Source organism: Oryzias latipes, chromosome 13 (assembly GCF_002234675.1).
Source record: "Oryzias latipes chromosome 13, ASM223467v1".
NCBI classification, from domain to species: domain Eukaryota; kingdom Metazoa; phylum Chordata; class Actinopteri; order Beloniformes; family Adrianichthyidae; genus Oryzias; species Oryzias latipes.
Genome location: NC_019871.2, coordinates 27,860,141 through 27,888,043, shown reverse-complemented (window position 1 = coordinate 27,888,043; position 27,903 = coordinate 27,860,141). Strand labels below are relative to the sequence as shown.

General features: G+C 41.5%; 1 protein-coding gene and 1 long non-coding RNA gene across 7 annotated transcripts; one reads left to right on the top strand and one right to left on the bottom strand.

The window, feature by feature from the left end:
* Positions 1 to 924: 924 nt before the first annotated feature.
* Positions 925 to 27,903, bottom strand: LOC101161821 (von Willebrand factor A domain-containing protein 5A). Of its 6 annotated transcripts, none has more exons than XM_020708466.2 (22): positions 27,793 to 27,902; positions 27,546 to 27,609; positions 26,919 to 27,121; positions 26,614 to 26,836; positions 21,430 to 21,596; positions 21,234 to 21,348; positions 20,945 to 21,120; positions 20,772 to 20,860; positions 20,458 to 20,602; positions 20,122 to 20,201; positions 19,926 to 20,040; positions 19,679 to 19,837; positions 19,492 to 19,592; positions 11,044 to 11,264; positions 10,517 to 10,561; positions 8,406 to 8,441; positions 7,241 to 7,276; positions 5,403 to 5,438; positions 4,784 to 4,813; positions 2,854 to 3,002; positions 2,582 to 2,705; positions 925 to 1,346 (listed from the first exon to the last, which is right to left on the bottom strand). In XM_020708466.2, the coding sequence occupies exons 2-22, from the start codon at positions 27,583 to 27,585 to the stop codon at positions 1,267 to 1,269; spliced, it is 2,370 nt and encodes a 789-aa protein (XP_020564125.1). In that variant the 5' UTR covers positions 27,586 to 27,609; positions 27,793 to 27,902; the 3' UTR covers positions 925 to 1,266. The 6 variants fall into 6 exon arrangements, with proteins under 6 accessions (XP_020564125.1, XP_020564126.1, XP_011481213.1 ...); XM_004075869.4 differs by lacking the exon at positions 10,517 to 10,561 and adding an exon at positions 10,618 to 10,653 and having other exon boundaries at positions 1,090 to 1,346; positions 27,793 to 27,901; XM_020708467.2 differs by lacking the exon at positions 5,403 to 5,438 and having other exon boundaries at positions 27,793 to 27,903.
* LOC110016258 lies at positions 3,009 to 6,475 on the top strand. The gene is made up of 3 exons (XR_002291576.1): positions 3,009 to 4,160; positions 4,421 to 4,467; positions 5,686 to 6,475. It is a non-coding gene; the product is annotated as an uncharacterized LOC110016258 (long non-coding RNA).

Sequence of the window (27,903 nt, the reverse complement as noted above, 5' to 3'; positions counted from 1 at the left end):
CCCGCATGGATTCACGTTCATCCAGGCTAAATGTTGTTAGTGAATGTTAGCCTTCACCTAACCATATTTCCGGCTTCGTTCTGGCAGAAAAAAGCCCTGACCACACAGATTAAAAATAAAATGAGCGAACAGGCGCTTCATAATAACCATAACATAGCAATAATAAACGTACATTTAAAAGATCGTCTCGTATATTATGGAGCTGCTAATAGATGGACTAGTGTCACTATGACTCAGAGGTAAATTCACTCCTGAGCATGCGCTGTTCTCTCCGTCACGCAGCTGACCGGCTTTTCCAAACCCGTTGGTGATGGTGGATTTTTTCACGCTGCTTTTAACTTGAAAGCTGCATCATATTGTAGTGGCGATCAAAGGATTCTGGGATGCGGCTGGGCATGCGTGTTTCTTTTTGTTGAACCATGACTGAAGTGTCTAAGACCTGAAGTGAGGTCCATGCTGTTTGGCTTAGAGGTGTGTTGAAAAATAAATGTCTTGTTGGTTGGAGCTGGATAGTGTATTCAGCCAATGCTCTGACTCCTCAAGGAAGGTTCATGGAGGCCTTCTATTTAATCCATAAATTAGCCGCATCACTGAATAAGCTGCATGGCTGTGAGCACAGGCCAAAAGTAGCAGCTTATAGTCTGGAAATTATGGTATACAAACTTTAGGAACAGATAATGTAACTGGTTTTAAACATGTTTTATTGAGAGTTTACATTGATAGTATAAAACTGCTTTTATTTTTTGAACTTTAGTTGCCTTTGTAAACTTCCCACACTAACTTAATTTTCCTTATTTTATGATACTTAATCAATTTTAAAATGTCCTTGTGAAATATCTGGAAGCTGTCCGTCTGATTTAACAGCTGTACCACAGGTAATTGTACAAAACCCAGAAGTACTAGCGGCCATCAGAGAAACAAATGCAAAGGCAGATTCAGCAGTTCCATTTAATAGAGAGAGTTTATAGTTTTAAAGCAGATTTCAAAGGAAGTAGAGACATTTGTTTTTACGTCTACAGGGGATTGCCCGGGAAATGAAATCATGTAAGCATTGTCAGTATTTAAACATATACTGTGTAGATCAACATGTTCCAACAATAACAATATTAAACTTTAATTTAGCAGTTGTTTAGAAACGAATTAAAAATTCTAAAGTTTTTACCATCACAACACCAAGAGCATGCAGTGTATTAAGGTCAATAACGTCATGAACATGAGACGTAAACATTAAATCTTCTGTCACACGTTGGAATGTCGGTCTCCACCTCAGAGCCCCAGAGCATCCTTCTGCACTTTGTAACCCAGCAGTGCATTTGCAGCATCAACACACTCCTTCACACATGGAGCTGAAAGACAAGTCAGAAAAATGACAAGTTCAGTGTTAAACCTCAGTTTACATCTAAAACATCAATCCAGATATTTCAGAAAGGGGATTATTGTCAAAATGCTTGAGAATGTATCAAGCATGTTTCCAGCATTGAGTCATTTAGCAGGGAAAAAACATTTTTAACACATCAGTATTTTATCAGTACTGGGATTTCTTAGTGGCCTACTGACACAAAAAAATGTCACCAGTTGTTGCTATGAAGCCAAAAAAAAAAGAAACATTTTATTGTTTCCTCGGCCTTGTGTTTCATTGTCCTGCTAAAATATCCACCTTCTTTTCATTTTCAGCTTTTCAGCAGTTTTTTTTTATCCAATACATTTTTCTATTCATCTTGCTTTCAATCATTCTGCCAGTACCACCTGCTGAAAAATCAGCCCCAAACCATGATGCTTCCACCCCCAAACTTAACTGGTGCTACAGTGTTCTTGGGGTGGTGGATGGTGCTATTTCCTCTCCAAACAGTGTGTAGGAATCAGTCAGAAAAATCCATTTGGTTTTCACGTGACTGTACTACAGTCTTCCAGTAAACCACAGGGATCTCCAAATGGTTTTTTTCCTCAACATGATTTTTTTCCCAGCATGGGAGTTTTGCGTGGCGAGCATCCATGAATACCATGATTCAGCAGATTGCTTCACACATTACTGAACAGTACCTGCTGATGTAATGTCTTCCTGAAGTTCAGAACTTGGAGAACTCTCCTGATTATTTTTTGGACTCTTCAGACAAGAATCTTACACCTGATTACAGTCAAATTATAGTGGGCTGAACTTTAGGAAAACTAAAATGTGAATGGATTTGACATTCATTCTTGTTTGCTTGTTTGTTTGAACACGTATTTAATTTACACTTGATTATCTTGAAGAAATCCAGAGAATCTGGAAAACTTCACTGTTCAGTAGCAGGTATTTCTCTCTGAGTCACACTGGTGGAAGTTTTGGATAAAGATGTTCTGGATCCATTTTAGGTCAAAGAATCGGATCGTTCAAAATGAACCAATATTAACTATGAATCATTTAGGTAACCTCAAGTTATTATAACTTCTTTACTTTGCTGTAAAAACAATGTTTTAGTCTTTATATTTGGTTTCAGTTTTCACCCATTTTTTGAGTATTTTATCACGAGACAGGTGAGTACGTTTACTCACCTGTAAATGTACATCAATTAAAAGTACTTTGACATTCTAGACATATTACCATTCTGAGCTTGGACCCATGAAGCAGCCTTCACAGCCAGAAGCTCCCATTCATCCTTTGCATCCATCTTGAATCCATGAAGCCAGATCAGAGCCAGAATGGTGGCCCACACCTCACTGCTGACCTTTTCAATTAAATCAAGTCAAATGTGAAACACAAAGACAACATGAGAAAAAACACTCTAGCTAAAATTTTAAAGTGTTAAGACTTTCAATGAATTCAGTTCTTTTAATCTCCTAAAACAGCTAGATTTTTTTCTGACAGTGACCCACCTCTGCAGGCTTTGACTTCTCCACCTCCTCACTTGTTTTTCCCAGAACTGAGGCCAGAGCTGCATCAAGCAACCAGCAGCCGGACGCCTTCTGGAGGGAAACCAGCTGCAGCAGAGGGTCTCTGCGGGGCTGCTCAGGCACAGCGGCTCCTAAAAATATTGTTAAATAAGAAATGCATTATGTTCTGTTAGCCCTAAAACAATAGCTACTCTCTTTTCTAGTTAAAACTTTAGTGTTTTTAAGCATTTAAACAGAAAGTGCTGCACTTATGAAACCAAACATTTTTCTGGAGACAGTGGGGTTGCTGGGAAAAAGTTATCTCCTTTGCAATCATCAAACATCATCTCATTGTAAATGCATGATGGGAGAAAACTCAGCCCCGTACAGAGAGTTTGATCAGAATTGGTTCTACAGAGGTTGGAAGGCCTGACAGCAGCCCTGACCTCAATTACATTGAATTGTCTTTTTGTTGTTTTGTTTCTTTGATAGCAGACATTCTGATTTGTCACAAATCTTGGTTAAACACAGTGATGCCATCTCACAGAAGTCTTTGGCCAGGCTGGTCAAACACTGAAGCCAAACGAAAGAAACAGTTTGTGAAAATAAAAGAATTCTCAGTTATTCAGAAACAGAAGTCTAGGAGTTATTTTTTTACTCTAAGCTATCTTTTATCCCTCACATTAAACATGTGGTTAAATTGTTTTTTTTAAATCATATTATAAATTTAGCTAGGGTCCGCCCACTTCTCCCTCTTGCTAACATGGAGACGCTGATGCGTGCTTTTATCCTCTGCTTGCAGAGCATCAAGAACATTAACATTATTACTGAGAGGTGTAAAGCACTTTGTATTGTGTTCCATAAGAAAAGTGCTATTTTATGGAAGTTTTCTGTAGCATAATTAAAAATAAAAGTCAATACCAGAAATGCTTTTTCAAAATGAAGCTCCACTCTACAGAAAAATGTCCATACTATTTAACTTCAGATTTGATTTGATGTGATTACCATGAGGGAATGTCAGACTGTTGTGACTGTGATACTTTATCCAAACATTGCTGACACTCCAGTTTTTATGTTTGTTTGTTTTTATAATTGCATTACAAAAGCTTCTTCCATTAGGAAAACATATGTTTCATTTTCAGACAGAATTGCAGGAGTGTCTATATTTTAGTCCATGATTGTAGGTTTGCATGGCTTTGAAAGTTACCCAGTAAACTAATGTATAATGTGCATAATGTCCTCAGAGGGATCCTCCACATCAGTGACTAACCCTTCTCAGTGAACCGGGTCGCTGCAATGGGATCTCCAGGGTCTGACTCTTTGTCTATGTTGATTTTCTGCTAATACTTAAAGATGATGTCAGTAGTTACTTCTTTTCGGAAGTTTGCAAAACTTTCACTGATCATTAGAAAACAAAAAACTATTTAAATATTGGCATAACTTTAAACTTGACAATATTTTTTCTAACTTGTATTAACTGAAAATGAATTCATTCTGATTATATATAAAAAAGATTCATGACTTGTTTTGATCCAGATTCCAGACAAACAAGGATCTTTTTTTTCTACAGTGGATTCATCAGAATGGAGGGGAGCAGGGAGCTTGTGGCCTGCCGTTGTAAGTTCTACATTACAAGCTTTTTCCAACGTCTGATAATGATTACTAACAATAAAAAAATACTCAGAAATATAACTTTAAACTCAGTTTTCTGTATTTATGTCCTCCATCATAAAAAATTCCATTAGAAAGTGTTAAAAACACCAAAAACAACAACATTTCATCGCAGTGTGTCTTTCTTTAAAACTAAATTAGTTTTATATTGCGTTAGTTACTTCTGATAGCTCAAAATTCCTATAAATATTTGTAATCACTTTTATTTTTGCAGTATTAATAATAAACAAAAGAATATATCACATTCTTGTGATTCACTTACCGAAATCACATCTTTTGTCCATCATCAGATCTAGATCATGTAAAGCAAAGAGAAACATGAGATGTTGATCGTGTTGTAATCAGTGTTTGACAGCAATTAGTATTATGTAGTAATATTCAAAGAAATGTATTTTCAGAGAGAGAAAATGACCAAAAGAATGGAAATGCAGAGTCAGAGGAGTGGACAGAACAGGAGAAGCCTTGGCAGTGACACAGGAGAAGAAAAAGGTGTTTGACTTCTCTTTAACAGAAAGAGAAGTATCTGTGCCTGATAATAAAATCATTTTACATGATTTTTTTGATTAAATTCCCAAAAATTGGTCTGATCGCAAACAGAGATTTAAGTCAGCAACATAAAGAACAAGAACATTTGTTTAATCACAAACTAAAGTAAAGCAACGTTTTAGTAAAACTGAATAATGTCAATATATTAAATAAAAGAATCTCTGTAATACCAAATTATTGTTTTAAAATTATTTTTAGCTGTTTATTTACATGTTGTTGTGTGTTTGTTTATTGTAATAATAGAGAAATTAAAAAAATCATTTTTCATTGAAAAAAAATAAACACAAACACATGTTAAACACAAAATGCAACAAAATTATCCTATATTCACTTACCCACAGGAGCAGAACACATCGCCATCATGGGAGAACCTTTAGAAGAAGAAATAGATAAAATGTAACAAAATGATTAAACACAGAATCTAATGTAAGGCCCCACCGGGTCCCACCTGCACCTGAATGGGTGCTGAGTGGTCTCGTGCCCTGTAGACCCCAAACCTCCCCCACCCTGAACCTTCTCTGTCATACCACCACTCAAAAAGGAGGTATGTCAGCTTAACCCTTGTGGGTAGAGTCTGGGTTGTCTGGTGTTCATTCTAGACTTGATCTTGTCTTTCAGATCAGTTGCTGCATCGCTCAGTGTAACGGTAGAGGTTCTATCAAGCTGACTCTGTAATGGTTACCACCAAAAATAACTGTTTCTATCCATGACAGCAAGCTTGAAAACATGTGAATTTATTTAACAGGTTGTTATTCAAGTTGACATTTGTGGTCATGTTTTGTCTGTCGTCATCTCATTGGATGAACGGGACCAGCTGACAAATGACAGCCAGGTGTCAGGGTGACACACCTACTTTTTTAAGTGACGCGGGTGCGCGAAAAAGAAGGACAGCTGTTGGCAGACCAGGAGTGCGGAGGAGCAAGCGAGTCTCGTACTGTGGATTACCTTTCTGGCTACGTTTTGGATTACCCCAGACATTACAATTCCTGGCGGAGTATTGTTTCCCAAAAGGCTCGGATCGTTCCGGTATGAGGATCAGCGGCGGGCTCTTTGATAGGTGGAACGCATTCCAGCGAATGAGGCGGAGCAGCCTCCCACCAAACGCGTGAGACTGGCAAACATTTTTCTTTTCTTTTCTCATCAGACTGCGGGATTTGGGATTACACTTTGGTTTTGTGAATATTATGGACTTCGGGAAATCAGTTTTTTGTACATTGAGTGATGAATGTGATGGTTAATTGAGAAAAAGGTTCATACACTCCTAGAATACACGGCTGCCGTAGGACGGCGTTGCGACATTCCCCTCAGAGAGTGGAGGGTGGTCTGTTACAACTCAGTGTGGAATTAACAAATAACGTGTCCTTCATTACTGATAACATTAAATGAGATCATAAAGGACCTAAATCCAGATTTCTCTCAGAGCCTAACTTGGTAAATTCACACATTTGTCTCCACACTCCGTACACAACTTTCAGTTATTCTTCACTTTTGTTTGAGGTTAACATGATCTCAGTCGTCAACTTTCTTTTTTTTCACCAAGTTAAAAGCCGATCAAAGCCGATTGGGTCGACGTTCATGAAGAATATTTAAAAACCATTAAACTCGACCTTTAGCTGTGATTTTTGTTAGAAACTGAGACTTAATGAGCCATGATGGCATCCTCATCGCAAGAAAAGAGGGGGCATTAAAAAGTGCAATGTAGGGGCGTGTTTGAATGGTTATGTTTGCCTCAGTTTGAACCTCTAAACTTGATTGGCAGGGACAGTTTGATCAGTGTTAAACATGAGAGCTGTTAGCCAAAGTTGTAGAAATGCTGAGGTGATTAAAAAAAGTTGAAGACCTTAAAATAATTACAGGAATTGGTGCGATCGCCTCATCACAAAACCTTAAAAAGACTGAATATTGCTCCACTAGATTAAAACATAAACAGAGATTTAAGTCAGCAACATGAAATACAAGAACATTTGTTCTGTCACAAAATAAAGAAAAGTAACGTTTTAGTAAAACTGAATAATGTCAATATATTAAATAAAAGAATCTGTGTAATACCAAATTATTGTTTTAAAATTAATTTTTTTGCTGTCTATTTACATGTTGTTGTGTGTTTGTTTATTGTAATAATAAAGAATAAACAAAATAACTTTTGAATTTTCTCCATCCTATATTCACTTACCCACAGGAGCAGAACACATCACCCTCATGGGACGACCTTTAGAAGAAGAAATAGATAAAATGTAACAAAATGATTAAACACAGAATCTAATGTAAGGCCCCACCGGGTCCCACCTGCACCTGAATGGGTGCTGAGTGGTCTCATGCCCTGTAGACCCCAAACCTCCCCCACCCTGAACCTTCTGTCATACCACCACTCAAAAAGGAGGTATGTCAGCTTAACCCTTGTGGGTAGAGTCAAGGTTGTCTGGTGTTCATTCTAGACTTGATCTTGTCTTTCAGGTCAGTTGCTGCATCGCTCAGTGTAACGGTAGATCTTCTATCAAGCTGACTCAGTGTGGCATTAAAAATAACTTTTCCTTTATTACTGATAACATTAAATGAGCTCATTTTCAACCTGAGCCAATAAAGAACCTAAAACTAGATTTCTCTCAGAGCCTAACTTGGTAAATTCACACATTTGTCTCCACACTCTGTACACAACTTTCAGTTATTCTTCACTTTTGTTTCAGGGTTGACATGCTCTCAGTCGTCAACTTTTGTTTTGTTCACATTTTAAAAGCAGATCAAAACAGATTGCGTCCACGTTCATTAAGAATATTTAAAAACCATTAAACTCGACTTTTAGCTGTGATTTTTGTTAGAAACTGAGACTTAATGAGCCATGATGGCATCCTCATCGCAAGAAAAGAGGGGGCATTAAAAAGTGCAATGTAGGGGCGTGTTTGAATGGTTATGTTTGCCTCAGTTTGAACCTCTAAACTTGATTGGCAGGGACAGTTTGATCAGTGTTAAACATGAGAGCTGTTAGCCAAAGTTGTAGAAATGCTGAGGTGATTAAAAAAAGTTGAAGACCTTAAAAAAAATTACAGGAATTGACTTGAAAAAAGACTGAATATTGCTCCACTAGAATAAAACGTAAACAGAGATTTAAGTCAGCAACATAAAGAACAAGAACATTTGTTTAATCACAAACTAAAGTAAAGCAACGTTTTAGTAAAACTGAATAATGTCAATATATTAAATAAAAGAATCTCTGTAATACCGAATTATTGTTTTAAAATTAATTTTTTTGCTGTTTATTTACATGTTGTTGTGTGTTTGTTTATTGCAATAATAAAAAATAAACAAAATCATTTTTGAATTGTTGTCCTATTTTCACTTACCTGCAGGAGCACAACGCATCGCCATCATGTGATGACCTTTAGAAGAAGAAATAAACAAAGTGTAACAAAATGATTAAACACTGAATCTAATCTATGGCCCCACCGGGTCCCCACCTGCACCTGAATGGGTGCTAAGTGGTCTCGTGCCCTGTAAACTCAAACTCAAACTTTATTTATTTATATAGCGCCTTTCATTTCAGTTAAAAACACAAAGCGCTTCACATAAAAGCAGATAAAACAGTCATAAAGACCTAAAATTGTTAAAAACAGCAAACAAAGGACAATCACACAAAGATGGGACCCCTCCCTCACCCACCCACCCACACATGTATACACACACATATACATACAAGCTAAACCAGATAAATTCCCACATTTGTCTCCTCACTCTGCACACAACTTTAAATTATTCTCTACTTTTGTTTCAGAGTTTAAATGCTCTCATCAATCGTCAACTTGTCCCCCCCAAAGTTACAGAACCGATTACGTCCATGTTCATGAAGAATATATAAACACCAATAAACATGACCTTTAGCTGTGATTTTTGTTAGAGACTGAGACTTTAGGAGTCATGTTGTAAATAAAATTACAAGATTTGATGCGATCGCCACATCACAAAACCTTGGAAGACTGAATATTGCTGCAATAGAATAAAATGTAAACAGAGATTTAAGTCAGCAACAGGAAAAAGAAAAACATTTAGTTTGTTACAAACTAAAGTAAAGCAACGTTTATGTTTAGTAGAACTGAATAATGTCAATATATAGAATGACAGAATCTCTGTAATTATCAGGTATGAAGATTGGTGAAGGAGCCAAAATGCACAGACGGGAGGCAAACTGTTCCAAGGCAAGAGGTTTATTACCATAACAGAGAGCGCTGCCAAGCAGAGAAACCCAACAACACTAACTGGAGGCTAACCAGGTAAACAGGAAGAAGACAGTATGGAACAACACAGAGGACGGCAGAGACAAGACATATAAGCAAACAGGACTGACGAGACACAGGTGAAAACAATCAGGGGAGATTGAGACAAGGGAACATAAACTCAAAACTAAGACATAGAAAGAGAAACCTTCAAAATAAAACAGAAAGCCGAACTTTGATCATGACAAAAACAAAAACAGAAGCAAAAACTAAGGCAAAAAACCCTAATAATGACAGTAATACCCAATTACTGTTTTAAAAGTACTTTTAGCTGTTTATTTTTTACATATTGTTGTGTGTTGGTTCATTTTAATAATAAAGAATAGCGAAAACTATTTTTTAATTGTCTCCATACTAGGGATGGGAATAGAAGCCCCATGAAGCTTCCCTTGGGGTTCATGTAATTGTGCCAGAAAAATGAACCACCCATTCAGGGCTTTGAAACCACACAGAACAGCAGCATCTGGTGGCAGACTGGACGTTTATCGACATATGTTTCAACTAAGCTCTTTGTAACACTTCAATGTGGAAATGATGATGAAACGTAAAACAAAACAATGTTGTTAGTGATGATTAAAAAAAACAACGTAAAACAAAACAACATGTGATGTTTTCTGTGAGAGGTGCTTGACACAGTTAAATACACATCAAATGAAGAAAATTAACGCAAAAAGAAAAGGTGTCGTATGCTGGCATTGAACCCAGTACCTCTGGATGCAAACCTATTAACTGTTCCACTAAGCTATCTCTAATGATACCAATTCAGCTAGCCATTATAGATTTATCAAATTATTATTTTTTATACACAATGTTCATAGTGTATTGTTTTATTAGGAGAAATCAAGTTGAAACAATCCTGAGCCACACTACGTTTTTTATCGTCATGGTAAAGTGCAATGAACTGACTCCAATACAGGGGAAACAATAGAACTGGTCGGGAAACGTTCAGGATTTAGTTTTTGTAGAAAATAGCGCGCCCAACTGTTCAAAACACAAGTGACATCTGAACCGTGGTTAGACCAAACGATGCATTTGGCGGGTCATACGTCATCAACCACGTGATCTGCGCTAGTTGACACAGGCCCCGAAACATTGTTCCTAATCACTTTGTTTCATGAAGGTGAACCGTGCGCCAAAGCGGCATGTCAAAAGGGCCATCCCTACTCCATACTATTTTCACTTACCCACAGGAGAACACATGGCCATCATGGGAAGACAATGAAAAAGACCTATGGAAAAAAAAAATAAACACAAAATGCAACAAAATTATCCTATTTTCACTTACGCACAGGAGCAGAACACATCGCCATCATGGGAGGACCTTTAGAAGAAGAAATAAACAAAATGTAACAAAATGATTAAACAGAGAATCTAATCTAAGGCCCCACCGGGTCCCCACCTGCACCTGGATGGGTGCTAAGTGGTCTCGTGCCCTCTAGACCCCAAACCTCCCCCTTTGAACCTTCCCTGTCATACCACTACTCAAAAAGGAGGGCCTACACAATGCACACCCCACCCCTATTTCAAAATGACCTCATTTTTAAATCAATAATGTTTTACTTGACTGAAGGTGCGTGGAGGTTTTTTGAGTGCATGTTGAAGGGGGTCATAACAGAAAAAGAAAAATGTAAAACCTTTGCAGTTATAATCTTGACCTTCCCCCACACTCTGTCCTCAGGTCTGGACTACAGTTTAATGGTAAAAGACTCACCAGGGGTTGGAACATTTCTGCGCACCAGAGGTCCTTGAACAGCATCACCATTGTCTTTGTTGACAGCAATGAAGGCAGTGTGATGACTGCTCACTCCTGATTGGACACTGAGCTCCACCACCTTCCTCTTCATGTCTTCATTTGACTTTCCTCTGTTCTCTCTTTCCTCAGACTCCAGAGAACGAATCAAAATACGAGCAGCTAACCTGTGGACTGTTAACCTACAAACAGAAGAGAAGGAAAAAGGGAGGTGAGGATGAAAAAATGAAACCATTTGTAGTCTTTTGTTTTTGTCTGACTGTATACTGAGGGATGACTTTTCTGTTTTATGACGCTTTTATGGAGTTTGTCAGACAATTCTATAATGTTTTTAATGTATTCTTGACACTCAGAAGTAGAGCTGGATGGTAAAACGATATCGATATTTATATCAAGATAGAACTTTTTCTTGATAGAAAAATTCGTATTGACATTCATTTTGATGGGGGCCCAAATGAACACTCGCCAGTTGTGAGTATTTTTTTCTACTTTGGTGATTAAAAGTTAGAGGGTCAGTCGCCACACAGTGAGTAATCGTTTGCACCAAATTACCGTAATTTCTGGACTTTAAGCTGCTACTTTTGTCATACGCTCTCAACCCTGTGGCTTATTTAATGATGCAGCCAATTTATGCATTTTTTGATGGCCGCTAGGGGTGCTCATGCAGTCTCTGAGAGGAGGTTCAATGCAAAATCCTACTTCTGGGAACAAGCCCATTTATTTTGACACACTTACAAGCAGCCAAACAGCATGCAACTGACTTCTGCTCTTAGGGTACGTTCACACTGCAGGCTGAAACGACCCAATTCCGAATTTTTTGCCCCTAAGCGGCCCAACTCCGATCTTTTCATGACAGTCTGATTGACACAGATCCGATCTTTTCAATTGCGACCCAGGCCCCGTGGGTTTGCCGTCCTGATTCCGAATTGTAGCCGTTCTTTTCAATTGCGACCGCCGTCTGACCGGCCAAGTGACTTGATTCCGAACCGTACGTCATCGACACGCAACAAACGTCATCATTTTGCGTTGAAGTAGGCGGGAACGAGAACGTAAACATCAACCATGGTGGACGATGCTGCTGAGACCAGTCAGTGGAAGGGAAGGGAGGTCACTGACTCTGAAATCATTGGAAGTTGCAGCAGCAACTCTCGTGTCCTGTTCACAACAGTAAACAGATTAACTAACCCTCCAACCCAGCTACCAATAGAACTGGTTTGCACACCTAAATGTAATGAGTTTGCTGTATTTTTTAATGACAAGGTTCAGGGCATTAAAAAAGCCATCAACTCCACAACACATATAACTATCGAACGGCCACCTACTCACTCTAAGCTGACTCACTTTGTACCTGTCACTGACCAAACTGTCCAAGAGACCATCACCCGTCTGAGCTCGTCTACATGCTGCCTTGATGTGTTACCCACGAGATTTCTAAAGTCTGTCCTGAACAGTGTGTTGCCATCAATTACTCAAATAGTTAACATGTCTCTTCAATCTGGAATATTTCCAGAGGCATTAAAAACTGCAGTCATTAAACCTCTCCTGAAGAAAAACGGTCTTGATCCCACTGTACTGAATAATTACAGACCTATCTCTAATCTGCCATTTTTAGGAAAAGTCCTTGAAAAAGTTGTCTACCAACAGCTCACTGATTTTCTCTTATTAAACAATTCATTTGATGTTTTCCAGTCAGGTTTTAGACCCCATCATAGCACAGAAACTGCTCTTATCAAGGTAACCAACGACATCCGCCTGAACACTGATGATGGCAAAGTCTCTGTCTTAATCCTGCTAGACCTGAGTGCTGCCTTTGATACTGTTGATCATGGGATCCTTTTGCACAGACTCCAAGACTGGCTTGGCATCTCTGGATCTGCCCTAAGTTGGCTCAAGTCTTATCTAGAAGACAGGAAATATTTTGTTGAAATTGGGAGTTTGTCTCAGACTACATGGCCTTGACTTGTGGTGTGCCCCAGGGATCGATCCTGGGACCCCTTCTGTTCAACCTCTACATGCTGCCACTAGGGCAGTTAATACGCAGTAATAACATATCTTATCACAACTATGCAGATGACACTCAGATCTATGTGTCACTGACAACAGGTGAATATGGGCCGGTGGATTCACTCAGCCACTGCCTCCAACAGATCAGTGCGTGGATGCAGAACAACTTTCTCCAGCTAAACTCAAACAAGACCGAAGTTATTATTTTTGGCCCACAGAAACAAAGAGAAAGTCTCAGCAGCTACCTTCATTCTCTGTCTCTTAAACCCTCAAATCAAGTCAGAAATCTAGGGGTAATCATGGACTCTGACCTGAACTTTAACAGCCATATCAAGTCAGTAACATCAGCGGCATTTTATCATCTGAAAAACATTGCCAAAATCAAAAACATAGTGTCAAAGCCAGACCTGGAGATACTTATTCATGCATTTGTCTCCAGTAGGTTAGACTACTGTAACGGCCTGCTCACCGGCCTCTCCAAACGAGCTGTAAAACAGCTTCAGTACATCCAGAATGCTGCTGCTCGAGTCTTGACAAGAACCAGGAAGTATGATCACATTAGTCCTGTGCTCAGGTCTCTGCACTGGCTCCCTGTACCTGAAAGAATAGACTTCAAAGCAGCTCTGCTTGTGTACAAGTCTCTCCATTGCCGAGCACCAAAGTACATCTCTGACATGTTAGTGCCATATGAACCATCTCGTACTCTGAGGACCTCAGGGGCCGGCCTCCTGTTGATTCCCAGAGTCTGAACTAAACAAGGGGAATCAGCGTTTCAATATTCTGCAGCTAAAATCTGGAACAGCCTCCCTGAAGTCGTAAGACAGGCCTCTTCTGTGCTCATGTTCAAATCTAGACTTAAAACATTTCTGTTTAGCCGTGTATATGACTGAAAGGTCCTATCTGCACTTTTCTTTCCTTTCCTTCCTTTATTTTTAAATCAGTTTTCAAATTTTTTTTTTTTTTCTTTTCTTTTAAAGTAAATTTTATGTTGATTATTTCTATGATGTATTGTGATTTTAATGCATTTTTCTGTTTTGTGAAGCACCTTGAATTACTTTGTGTATGAATTGTGCTATACAAATAAACTTGCCTTGCCTTGCCTTGCCTTGCCTTGATTGGATTAATATTTGGGGTGATCGCTCTTTTCAGGCCAAACTCCAGGGCTCTTATCGCAACTGGGCGGTTTTTGAAAAACTTTCCAGATAAATGGGAGAGCGTGGTGTTGAACCTTTCCCGCGATAACTTTTTTTTCTTTCTCCCCTTTCCGACCGTGCTCAGAAGCGCGGGGGACCCGAGGCGATCCTCCTCCTCCTCCCTGTTCTGATCCTTAGATTCTCCAGAACGGGTTAATAAAGAGTCCATAGCATTTATTCTGGGGGAAACCTTCTTTTATTACCGTCATCCTTCCTCCGTAACACACAACATGAATGCGCGCCCACACTGCCCCCCCCCCCCCTATTCTCTATCGCGGCACGCGCTTGCACACACACACATGCGGGCGCGCGGCCCCAACACATGCACATTTCCTTTCCACAACAGTGGGTACAGACGATCCCGACTCCATTGCCTTCTTAAAATGAGAAGATTGTAATTGTGCTGCTCCTTCGTGAAAATAAATTTAATATTACAAAAAGAGCTCCGCTTTTGACAACACTGTTGTTGACATCCATTGTTAACGTTTGCTCCGCAAACAACAAGTGACGTCGTTCACCGTTGAGTATTCTTCTGGCTTCTGCGCATGCGGGTCTCGTTTGGGTCGTGTCACGGTCACACTGGAGATCACAAAAGTTCGGATTTACTTGGAAATGTGAACGGTCTAGCAAACAAATCAGATTTTTTTCAAAAAATCCGAATTGAGCATTAAGCCCTGCAGTGTGAACGTAGCCATAGACCCCTCAGTCATTGTGCAACAAAAAAGAAACACCCGTTCTCAGCCCTACTTTGGCCGCATCTCACAATCCTTTGGTGCAATTAGACCCAACCTGCATGTGACCGCCACTACAATATGACCCAGCTTTCAAGTTAAAAGAAATCCTTAAAAGCAGTGTGAAAAAATCCACCATTACCAACAGGTTTGGAAAACCCGCTCTGCTGCGTGACGGAGAGGACAGCGTAGGCTCAGGAGAGAATTTGCCTCAGAGTGACACTGACAGCTACAACGAAGGAGAAACTGAGAGAGAGTGTGACTAAGAATGTCTGATGCTAATCCAATCAGACACTGAGGAGGAAGACTTCCATGGTTTCAATGCACAGGAGGAAGATGAAGAAAGCTCTCAGTGACTTTTACGTTCATGTTTTTTAAACCAGCCCTGTTAGTGCTGTGTTACGGTGTGTCACTGTTGTGGACGAAAAACTTCTGGCGCACGCAAGAGGAGCGCACGCACTTATAAGTTACTGCTGCTCTCAGTGACTTTTACAGGTATTTTTTTTAACCACCCCTGTTAGTGTTTTTTCTACCATATTGCTGCAGTGTTACTGCCACGTCACAGGCACTGTTTGGAAAGAAAAGCTCAGGTATATTATTAAAACTTTGAAAACTCTTTCTGTGTACCGTTTTTCTCTGTAAATATATCATGTATTGAACCTTTCCTGCAATTAATTTTTTTCTTTCTTTCCTCTCCGCCGAAAACAGATCTTTCTTCGTTTGTTCACTTCCCCGTTCGGACCCTCAGAGCCTCCAGAGCGGGTTAATAAAGAATCATCCATTTTCTTCTGGGGGAAACCTTCATTTCTTACATTTCTCTTTCACTCTGTGTTAAAAACATAGACACACACCCAAGCACATTTTCACTGCTCTTGCTCTCACGCTCTCCCCTCCTTCCGCTGCAGCTCCCTGCTCCTTCTTAGACACGCGCGCGGTTTCAGCACATATACAGTACATCCTCACTCTACAACACAGTGTGCCTTAAGCCCCTAAGACTCATGGCAAGAGGGGAATCGTGGGTGTAAAGTTCTTCACCATGACTGAGGGGGCTATGAGCAGAAGTCAGGTCCATACTGTTTGGCTAATTTCAGGTGTGTTCAAATAATTAAGTTAAAAAACATGTTTGAATTTTCATTTACAGTCAGATGTCAATAAAGACATATTCAAACCATTTATAAATTACTTTCATGCAATTTTATTTTCTCAAAAGAATCAAAAGGTAGACGGTATTTCTGTGTAAAATAGTGTTATAATTTGGCCGGAGACTAAAACATTACATTTTGGTCCCTGTATGGAGGTATTTCAGTTATCATATTTTCACGACTATAAGGTGCACTTAAAGTTTAATGTACTGTTGTGGGACTTTGGCAGAGGACTTAGAAGAAGACGGCATGACGTAAAGCACATGTGTCAAACTCAAGGCCCGCGGGCCAAATTTGGCCTCCGCCCAGTGGGACATGCCCGGAACACCTCTCCAGGGAGGCGTCCAAGAGGCATTCGAGCTAGATGCCCGAGCCACCTCAACTGGCTCCTTTCGATGTGGAGGAGAAGCAGTTCTACTCCGAGCTCTCCCCGAGTGACAGAGCTTCTTACCCTATCTCTAAAGGAGCGCCCAGCCACCCTATGGAGGAAAGCTCATTTCAGCCGCTTGTATTCGGGACCTCGTTCTTACGGTCATGACCCATAGCTCATGACCATAGGAGATTATTGGAACGAAAATCGACCGGTAAATTGAGAGCTTTGCTTTTCGGCTCAGCTCTCTCTTCACCACAACGAACCAGTACAGCGGCCGCATAACTACGGACGCCGCTCCGATCCGCCTGTCGCTCTCACTCCCACTCCCTCTCCTTCACTCGTGAACAAAACCCCCAGATATTTAAACTCCTCCACCTGGGGCAGGGAGACTCCACCCACCGAGAGATTGCAAACTACCTTTCTCCGGTCAAGAACCATGGTCTCAGATTTAGCGGTGCTTACCCTCATCCCAGCCGTTTCACACTCGGCTGCAAACTGCCCCAATGCACGCTGGAGGTCCTGGCTCGATGAAGCCAACAGGACAACATCCTCTGCATAAAGCAGAGAGGAAATCCTGTGGTCCCCAAACCAGATCCCCTCTGGCCCCTGGCTGCGCCTAGAAATTCTGTCCATGAAAACTATGAACAGAACCGGTGATAAAGGGCAGTCCAACGTGGACCGGGAACAGGTCTGACTTACTGCCGGCTATGGGCACCAAGCTCCTTCTCCGGTCATACAGGGACCGGACAGCCCTCAGTAAGGCTCCCCGGACCCCATACTCCCAGAGCACCCCCCACAGGACACCACGGGGGACGCGGTCGAACGCCTTCTCCAAATCCACAAAACACATACGGACTGGGTAAGCGAACTCTCACAATCCCTCCAGTACCCTAGATAGGGTGTAGAGCTGGTCCACTGTTCCACGACCAGGACGGAAACCGCACTGTTGTTCCTGAATCCGAGGTTCGACTCTCCTCTCCAGTACCCTGGCATAGACTTTCCCAGGGAGGCTGAGGAGTGTAATTCCCCTGTAGTTGGAGCACACCCTCCGGTCCCCCTTCTTAAAGAGGGGAACCACCACCCCTGTCTGCCAGTCCAGTGGTACAGTTCCCGACTGCCACGCGACGCCACAGAGACGTGTCAGCCAAGACACTCCTACAGCATCCAGAGACTTGAGGTACTCAGGGCGGACTTCATCCACTCCCGGGGCCTTGCCACTGAGGAGCTCACTGACTACCTTTGCACAAATAGTTTGCGTGATTGAATGAAATATATTACGACAGTTGGTTTGAAGGCATAGGTATGCGTGTGTGAACATTATTTATATTGTGTACATGTTGACATGTGAACTTTTATGGAGCCAACAGGTATGTTTAAAACATTTGAGTTTAAAAAATAAGATACTCATGTAGTTCATGTTTGACATCGTGCATGTTCAGGGGAAGTGCTTAATAACTGCAGATACACTGTCAAGAGCAACGGTAAAGCACACATTCACACAAGAGGAATTGAACAATGATGCAGAGGTCAAAGTCTTTGTGGACTCCGCTGTTCAAAGCATTCCTGCTACGGAACCCAGACTAATAGAAATTCAACAAAAACAACACTCCAACCCTGTTTGTGGGAAAGTTATAGAGTATTGTAAAACAGGCTGGCCCCAAAAGGCACATGCTGCCGCGGGAGCTGAGTGTTTATTGTTTGGAAAAGGACGATCTCAATCTGGCTGGTCAGTTGTTGCTGAGAGGACAGATACAACAAGGACTGTGGAAAGGTGGAGATGAGAAGACAAAAGCCCTTCTCTCTTATTGAGCTACACCACTCGAGTGTGGCTACTCCCCTGCACAGCTGCTGATGAGCAGACAGCTGAAGACAACATTGCCACAGCAGCCTGCAACTCTTCTGCCATGATGGCCAATTATGAAACAATTCAAAACCAAACAGAGGCAGTACAAAGCAAACCAGCAACGACAGTACAATCAGAGTCACCAGGCCCGACCCTTGACAGTTCTCCAAACAGGTCAAACTATATGACTGCCGAAAGAAAAAAAAGAAGGGACAGTTGTACAACATGCAACTACACCTAGGTCGTACATTATTGATACTGATGAAGGTCAAATTAGGTGCACAATCAGAGCCAGCTGTTTCCACACAGCAGTCTGGGGTGGGAGAAAATGCAGACTAGCATACCTAGTAATAACACACAGGACATTGCTAAACCAGCTCATGTGACATCTTCAGGACGAGTGTCCCGTCTGTCCAAGCGGTTGGATCTGTGAGAGTCGGTGTAGTTAAAATAAAAGATGAATGGTGTGAGGACATTTGTGTTTGCTTAACAAAAAAAAAGAAAGAAAAATAAGTTGAATAAGCTATGGTCACTTTATATCCTAGATGGGGGGGGCATCTTTTATGTTCTGGAATGGAATTGTTAATGTTACTAAAGATGAAGTGTTCTAACTAGAAAGGGGAGGTGCTGGATAAAGCAAAGTGGAACTATTGTTTGTTGTGATGTATCCGGTCGCACGGAAATTAAGGGAACACAGAATAAACCACTGACGTTAAAGTAACGTGTGGTCTGGTTGATGTCATTCCAGTGTTTAGCTAATGCAGCTAACATAACACAGTGATCTGAAACAGACATACAAGTTTAAAGATAAGTGTAAAGCTGTTAGACGTGTGCAGTTTGGCACATTGACAGCTAAAATGCTTGATTCATTTGTTTGATGTTGTTTTTTAAAAAGACTAATGACTGTTTTTATTTCTGTATTTTTACAGTTTCACTTTGTAACCCAGATTACAAGAATAATAATTAAAGAAACTTCAAAGAGGATCGTCTTGTTTTATGGTACAAAGTTCAGCTAGCTGTATAGCTGAAAGCTACGTCATGTTTCAGAGGGGACAGTACAGTAGGATTAATGTTTTATATCATTGAAGTCAGAAAAAACACAATAAATAGGAATGTGTATTACCCAGTGTCCTTTGCAGGATTCAGATTAAACTGTTGTTTGCTCTCATAGGGATGATCTCCCAGAGTGTAATTCACCGTCACACTGCAGTCTGTTTGGGAACTCTGACAAAACAAAATACAGTTTAGAGACCAGTGCATGCACAAACACACAACTTCTACACAAAACCTGAAGGAGATCTCACCAGTACCTTTCCAGAGAGTTGGGCATAAACCAGTGACCTCTGACCCTGGAAAATTGTTGTGATTGGTGGAGAGAGGACAGTGGCAGACACTCCCTTTGGTAAATCCCATGTGACAGAGATGTCTTTGACAACAGGCTGTAGTGCAAATTTCAGTGACTGCATCACCTGATGGTTAGGAAACAGTGAATAACATATAAATGTTTATTTTGCTCAATAAAGGCGTATTATTGAAGTTAGTTGTTTGTTATTTTACTTTTGCCTGCATCCTGTCACTTCCTGTGATGAACTGAGCGTGACCTCTGCCCTCCTGAGCCAACCCATTGATGAGAGCAGAGCTGGCTCCTTCTCCAATCCCAAAAGAGAAACACCTGCAAACAACACACTGGTGTTAAACACACAACACACAAACACAGGACACATGCAGTGAATCTGTGTTTTAGTGCTTTCACCTGTGGGAACCTGCATTCTTCCTAACTAGATCTAGAACTTCCTTTGTGTTCCCCACCTCTCCATCAGTGAAGACAAACAACTTAGAGGAAAGACAGACAGAAGTCACACAAAAGCACACAAAAAAACCTGTTACTGTGAAACAAGTTTACAACTTGTATTATGAGTTTTATGACAAATAAACATGTACAGAGATTTCAAAATGTAAATGAGAAGGTGAGTTACATTTCCAGGGGAATAGAAATTGCCAAAACATTTCTGAAGAAATGAATGATTTTGTTGACACTCAGCATGAACTTTAGACATACAGTATATTACCACAGAGAAATATGAAATACCTGTCTAGGCTGGTTGGAGATGCAGGGCTGACTGTAAATGTGTTGGAGGGGCTGAAGAATCTCTGTTCCTCCCAGATCGGCCTGCATCACCTCAACTTTCTTCAGAGCCTCCTCCATGCTCTTCTCACTGTATTCCACACTCTTCCTGCCATCAGAAACACACAAAGGTCAAAGGGAAGACTGCACCATGACACATCATTTACCAAGACTACACACAATTTTAACGTAAATTTAAAGCAAGCCACATTTTTAACAGAAATCCACATAAACATATTACTAAGACATAAATAATATTATTGAACTCAATCACTGACGGGAAAATGTGATCATATCTGGATCCAAAACCATAGATATTAAAGTAGCAGCCCATTGGTAAACTCTTCAAGAGGAGCAGCAGAGTATCCTGAGAGAGAATAGAAGCTGATGAAGACCATGATCTCACACAGATAGAAAGGTTTTCATGACTGACTGGACACTGGATGAATACCCTTGCACTGCTGATGCGAGTCTCTTGCTGGTTCCAGTTATTGGTCGGACACTGCATGCTTCCAGATCGATCCACCAAGAACACAAACTCTCCACATGAGGCGCGTTTGGACATCACAGACTCTGGGAACTCTGGGTACAGACTAACCATCACCACAGGATCACCCATCAGAGTGCCTGAAACACAACAGGAACCACAAAATACTTATAATTCTGTACAAAGATTTACATTGGTTGATTCTAGTTTGTACTAATTCCATATGTAAACAAAAAAACAAGTTTTCTCTCACCAGGCTTAGCAGAGTCCTGTCCTGCCTCCACCACAGCAGAGGGCTGGTGAGCATCTTTGTAATAAATCAGCAGCTCTACATCTCTGTCAAACTTGTGTCCTGCAGCCAGCTTCACCTGCACACCAACAACACAAAGATGAAGAAACCTTTGTATCTTCTTTTCAGCAACAACTACTTCTCACAGCTGTTTACTTACAGCAGCCTCTGTGTGATCAGTGTTCAGGTACTGAAGAGGCTCCAGAGAACAGCTGGACTCTACTTTGGAAACTGGACGAGGAGAGGACACTCGTGCAGAAAAGGACAGACTGTAGGGAATCTCAGAGGCTGGAACTGAGCTCACCGGGACTCCAGGACCTTCACTACCTGCAAACACCACAACAAACAACCAGGAGTCACTGAAGAACACAATCATGAACATTTAAAGAAACTGCAGAAAGAAACAATATGTGTTTGTTGTGTTTTATACTTTAAAGCAGTGAAAGTACTGTACTGGTACCGGTCTGTGGGTCACTTGGTACTGGACAGCAGGAAGAAAAAAAACACATGCGCTAACTTAGATTATTTCTGGGGTTTTTCCTGATACTGAAGGGAGTTTTATTTTGGACCTGGAGATGCACAGGCCTGTAGTGCAGCTGGGCTAATCTAAGGTGGGGCATGAAGGCAGCCATGTTTTGCTACAACCTGAGGATTGACGGGGCAGAACATTCAGGTCTTTAGCAGGTACGGGTCTATCAACCCTTCACCCCCCACTACTGACCTTTCCTTTTTCAATGAGCAAACCTCTATGCTTGTCGTGAAAGGGAACCTTGAAGCCATGCAGCTGCCAAAACCGAGCTTAGTGAACTTGAACCACTCATTCTGTACAAATGAAGTCAGAGCAGTACTAAGAACAACAAACACTAGGAATGTTGCAGGGCCTGACGGCGGCCTAGGGCGTGTCCTCAGAGCATTTGATGGGTGTGGCAGGTTTTCTAGAAGATTTATTCAACCTGTTTCCAGCCCAAGCTTTTGTTCACACCTGCTTTAAGTCCACCTCTATTGTCTCTGTACTAAAACACTTTTCAGGCCTCAGCTCAAGGCTCTTCTTTAAGGATGGAAAAACACACCAACCAATGGTTAGTTGGAGCTTGTCTTCCATTTTGTGCGCCTTTTATGCCTTTTTGCCTACACAGGTATATTATAGGGGTGTACAAATATGTGTCCAAAGGGAGCTGGTTTAGCTCGTGCTGGTTTGCGGCGCCTTCCGTCCGTGAAACCAGGGTTCGACTCCGGGCTGCTCCCTGTTCCCTTCTCTACCTCTGTGCCGGTTCCAAGCCCGGTTTGAGAAGGTTGCGTCAGGAAGGGCATCCGGCGTAAAACATTGCCAAGTTTACCATGTGACTTGTTCGCTGTGGCGACCCTTGATGGGAGAAGCCGAAAGAGGAAGAAGAAGACAAATATGTGTCCAAACTAACAAGTAAACAAGAATGAATGTCAAGTCCATTCACATTTTAGTTTCCTAAAGTTCAGCCCCCCAAAGAATCCAAAGGGAACATTCTTAGAACATTCTAGCACACTGGATGGTCACATGACTTTGCTTAACTCAAAGTTTGACTGGAATGATGGGCGGATCAGTTTTTACTGCAACATGTGTCTTTTCTGCTATGATGCAGTTTTTTACGTTATGTTGAAATAAACCTATTGTGTTTCAGTTCAAATGATATTTTTCAATATTGATAGAATCATGTTATTTCATTTAGAAATGATGTTATTATTATTTAATGATTTTATTTCATTTGTGGGGTTTGTTTTTATTGTATTCTTGTTTGTTTTTTATGGAAAGCACCTTGAGCTGTTTGACATGAAAGGTGCTTTATAAATAAAATTAATTTGAATTTGAATTTAGAAATGATGTTATACGTAATGGTATCGGTGGATTTCTCTCTGCCTCTGAATCTGTAACTTAATGTAGTCCCTTATAGTTAGTCTCCAATATGAGACAAATGAACTCCGCCTAAGCCGGTCCCAAGCCCGGTTGAAAAAGGAGGAGGGTTGGGCGAGGGGCCAGCAACCCCTCCCCGTAAAACAAACCTAGCTACAGAAACGTCTAAAAGGATATTATCACCATCTTCTCATGTCCTGGGAGGAGGAGAAAATCTGGCCGGATTGTTAATGAAGCGAGGCAGTAAAAGCCGTAAGGAAGCTGTCGTGCGGACGAATCTACTCTCGCCCAGGACAACCACGCAAATCGCAACTTGGAACGTACAAACTATGTATCAAGCGGGAAGGACCGCCCAGGTTGAAGCAGAGATGCAACGGTACAAACTAACAGTGTTGGGACTATGTGAAACAAGATGGACGCAGTCTGGACAGATTCGACTGGCATCAGGACTAACACTGATCTACTCGGGGTATGAAGCCGAAGATGCGCCACACACTCTTGGTGTGGGCATAATGCAGTATCAGAAAGGATCCTTACAGCAAGGTTTAAAGCCAAGGTACGAAATGTTTTTATCGTGCAGTGCTATGCGCCAACTAATGACGCAGAGGACGAGATCAAGACTGACTTCTATGAGAGACTGCAAAGTGTCATCAACAAAAAAGTAAAGAAGGATATTCTCATCGTTATGGGAGACTTCAACGCCAAAGTAGGCTCAGACAACATCGGAAGAGATCAAATCATGGGACGACATGGAGAAGGAGAAACAAATGCAAACGGAGAACTCCTCAGTGACTTCTGCGTCTTCAACGGACTGGTGATTGGAGGTACGGTATTCCCACACAAAAGAATCCATAAAGTGACCAGGGTTTCACCTGACCATCGTACAGAAAACCAAATTGATCACATTTGCATCTCCAGCAACTTCAGACGCTCTATGCAAGACGTGCGATCCAGAAGGGGTGCTGACGTTGGATCTGATCACCATCTCGTCATTGGGAAATTCAAGCTGAAACTAAAGAAGTACCTTACACAAGGAACAACCCAGATGCGAAGATACAACGTAGAACAACTCATGGACCAGAACACACGAGCTAACTTCAAGCTGGAACTCGCAAACAGATTTGCCCTCCTGAGTCAGCTACCAGAAGATGCGAGCGTAGAACAAATGTGGAAAGAGACTAAGTCACTATGGATTGAAACATGCGAAACAGTTTTGGAGAAGAGAACAAGGCAATACAAAGAGTGGATTACACCTGATACACGGAGAAAAATAGAAGAGAGGAGGACCAAGAAAGCTGTACTCAACAACAGCAAAACCAGGTCCGCAAAAGCAGAAGCCCACCGAGTGTACACTTTAGCCAACAAAGAAGTGAAGAAGAGCATCAAAAAAGACAAGAAAACTTTCGTGGAGTCCATGGCTGAAGAAGCGGAACATGCAGCCAGACAGAAAAACATTAGAGAGCTCTACAATATTACCAGAAAATTGGCAGGGGGGAAACAAGTAGGTAACCATCCAGTCTTCGACAAGACAAGAAAGGTGCTGACAAACCCGCTGATGCAGTGTAACAGATGGAAAGAACATTTTGAGGAGCTCCTAAATTGCCCCCCACCATCAAATCCACCCGACCTGATCCCTGCACCAGAACCACTACCCATCAACACATGCAGGCCCTCTAAAGAAGAGATCAGTCAAGCAATCAACCAGCTAAAGAATAAAAAAGCGCCAGGACCAGACGGCATCCCGCCAGAGGCACTGAAGGCTGACCAGCAGACAGCAGTGGTTACTCTTTACGATCTCTTTGGCAAGATCTGGGACAGCACCTCTTGACTGGAAACATGGATACATCATCAAGATACCAAAGAAAGGAAATCTCAAAGAATGCAAGAACTGGAGGGGAATCACTCTGTTGTCTATTCCCGGAAAAATCTTCAACAGAATCATCCTTGAGCGTATGAAGACAGAGGTAGACAAGTTACTGAGAGATGAACAAGCTGGATTCCGGAGCGAGAGATCCTGCACGGACCAGATTGCAACCCTCAGAATAATAATCGAGCAGTCGCTAGAGTGGAACTCTGCGCTGTATGTCACCTTTATTGATTTCCAACAAGCATTCGACAGCATCGACAGGAACACCCTCTGGAATCTTCTCCACCATTATGGTATCCCACGGAAGATTATAAACTTGATCCGTGCGAATTATGATCCCTCCACTTGCCAAGTAGTCCACAAGGGAAGTCTCACAGATACATTCGTGGTAAAGACCGGTGTGCGACAGGGATGTATTTTGTCCCCATTTCTATTTCTGATAGCCATTGATTGGGTCATGAAGCGGACAACAGCAGGGGCAGCGAGGGGAATTCAGTGGGGACTGCTACGGCAGTTGGAAGACATAGACTTTGCAGATGACATCGCACTTCTGTCTCACCGCTTTGACCACATGAACCTCAAGTTAACAGCTCTTGACGTGACGGCAGCAAACGTAGGGCCCAATATAAACATGGTCAAGACCAAGAACCTGAGGTCAAATAATACCAGAGTCGAACACTTGATCCTGAACGGCGAGGTCATAGAGGAAGTGGAGCAGTTCACTTACCTGGGCAGTATCGTCAGCAAAGATGGCGGCACAGACCGAGACATTAAAGCAAGAATCGGAAAAGCGGTCGCAGTATTCAAGATGCTTAGACCTATCTGGTCATCCCAGCACATCACCCAGGCAACAAAGCTCAGAATTTTCAATACAAACGTAAAATCTGTGCTGTTATACGCATGCGAAACATGGCGCACGACCAAATCCACAATCCATAGACTCCAAACCTTCGTCAATAGATGTCTCAGGACCATCACTAGAATCAGATGGTAAGACAGAGTCACGAACGAATGCCTTTGGAAGTTAACCAAACAGGAGCCAGTGGAGAATCAAAGGAGAAAGTGGGGATGGCTCGGACACACGCTCCGAAAACCACAAAACAGTATCACTCGTCAAGCGCTAAAGTGGAACCCACAAGGCAAGAGAAATCCAGGACGGCCCAAAACAACATGGCAGAGAACAACGGCGGCGGAAGCCAAATCTCTTGGATTATCATCGGGCCAGATAGAAACCGTGGCCCAGGACAGGAGAGGCTGGAGAGACCTAGTAGACGCCCTATGCCCCGACAGGGGTGAAGAGGATTAATGAATAATGAATGAGACAAATGCTGACAAGTCTGACAGACCTTCATGAATGGGAAGGAAGTGTATTTTTTCAGATGGATTCCTACAACATGGTGAACCCAGCTGAGGCAAAACCCCACAACCTGCATAAGCTTACCTACCATCAAAGAGTAGCATTTGAGTTACAATATAACACATTTTAAATCAAGTATCATGTTCATCTATAGACTATGTCTTATTTAAAAGTGTTTTGACAATTAGGATTGTTTGAATATTTATTTGAACAACAAATCTTGAGTTTTTCATACCTTGAGGTTGGTAGCGAGGGTTGAGCACAGCAGGCAGACAGAACCTCAGCGCCCCATCAGCCTCCACAGCCAGCTCAATGACATACTGCAGCATGATGGAGGCGCTCTCCCCTGGAGGCAGACTGCCCACACTCAGAGAGAAGATATCAGGACTCTGCTCACTCTCCTCCAACAGGAAGGCCTGCTGCCCTGAGCTCAGTGCATCGTCATACTCCTCACGAGCCTGCAGCAAACGTCAAACATGTCAGTGATGTTCACTGATCTGCAGCTGCTTTACAGAGACGGAAGCTTTCTGTCCACATCACCTGCTGCTTCTCCTTCAGCTCAGCTACAATGTGTGTCTGTCCAATGTCAGCACTGAAATGACACACAGCAGCATCTCCAGGCAGAGGGAAGACAAAAAGCGCCTCTATGGGTTTGTCCTCCTTGTTCTGGTAGTTCAGAGTAGAGATGACTGTAGCCACATGGTCTTTCACCTGCAGCTCCACCTCCACGCTCTTCAGAGGAACTGAGACGGCACATCAACAGACACAGACACAGAGAGTGCAGAGATATTGCAGTTTAATCAAGATCAAAGATTTTTGTGTTTAATATTCCTACAAGAGAAATAACCCAGCAAATTGAATTAGTTAACTTTCAAATATCTGTCTGATTGAAAAGTCCACTAAATACTTTAATTTAAATGTATTCCATCTTCCTTTACTTATATCTCTTAGTTCACCTATTGTTGCTGCAGCTCTACTGAATCTTTCCTCATATCATAGTGAATGTGTTGCATATTGACCATAGCCATAAACAGTTTTTCTAGCAGACTTAAACTGATTTGTGCTTTGAAGGAGAACTGCTTTTGTGGTTTAGAGAACGGGATTCCAGAATAACTAAATAAATAACTAAAATCAGGTCATTTCGTCTGTTTCCTAACAGGTCTGTACCTGGGTTCTTCTGGGCGGTAAGCAGACCACAACGATTCATCTTTGGATCTGTTCCACAAGAGAACTAGACAAACAGGACAAATAAAGAAACATTTATTTAATCTTAGTAACAAACTCATTTCAGACTTTGATTTACAAACAACTTTCTTTTTATCAAACTACATCAGTCAGTGATTTATTCCTTTGTGAGGATTTTAAAAATATTTACTGATAAATATAAAAAGCGACAACACAGAAAAGTGTTTACCTGTGAAATGTTCCTGCAGCTGAGTGATCAGTCAGTCAGATCAGAACTTTTCTACTGAAGCAGGATCTGTCTACAGTACTTCCTCATTCGGTCAGAAAAAACACGCCTATT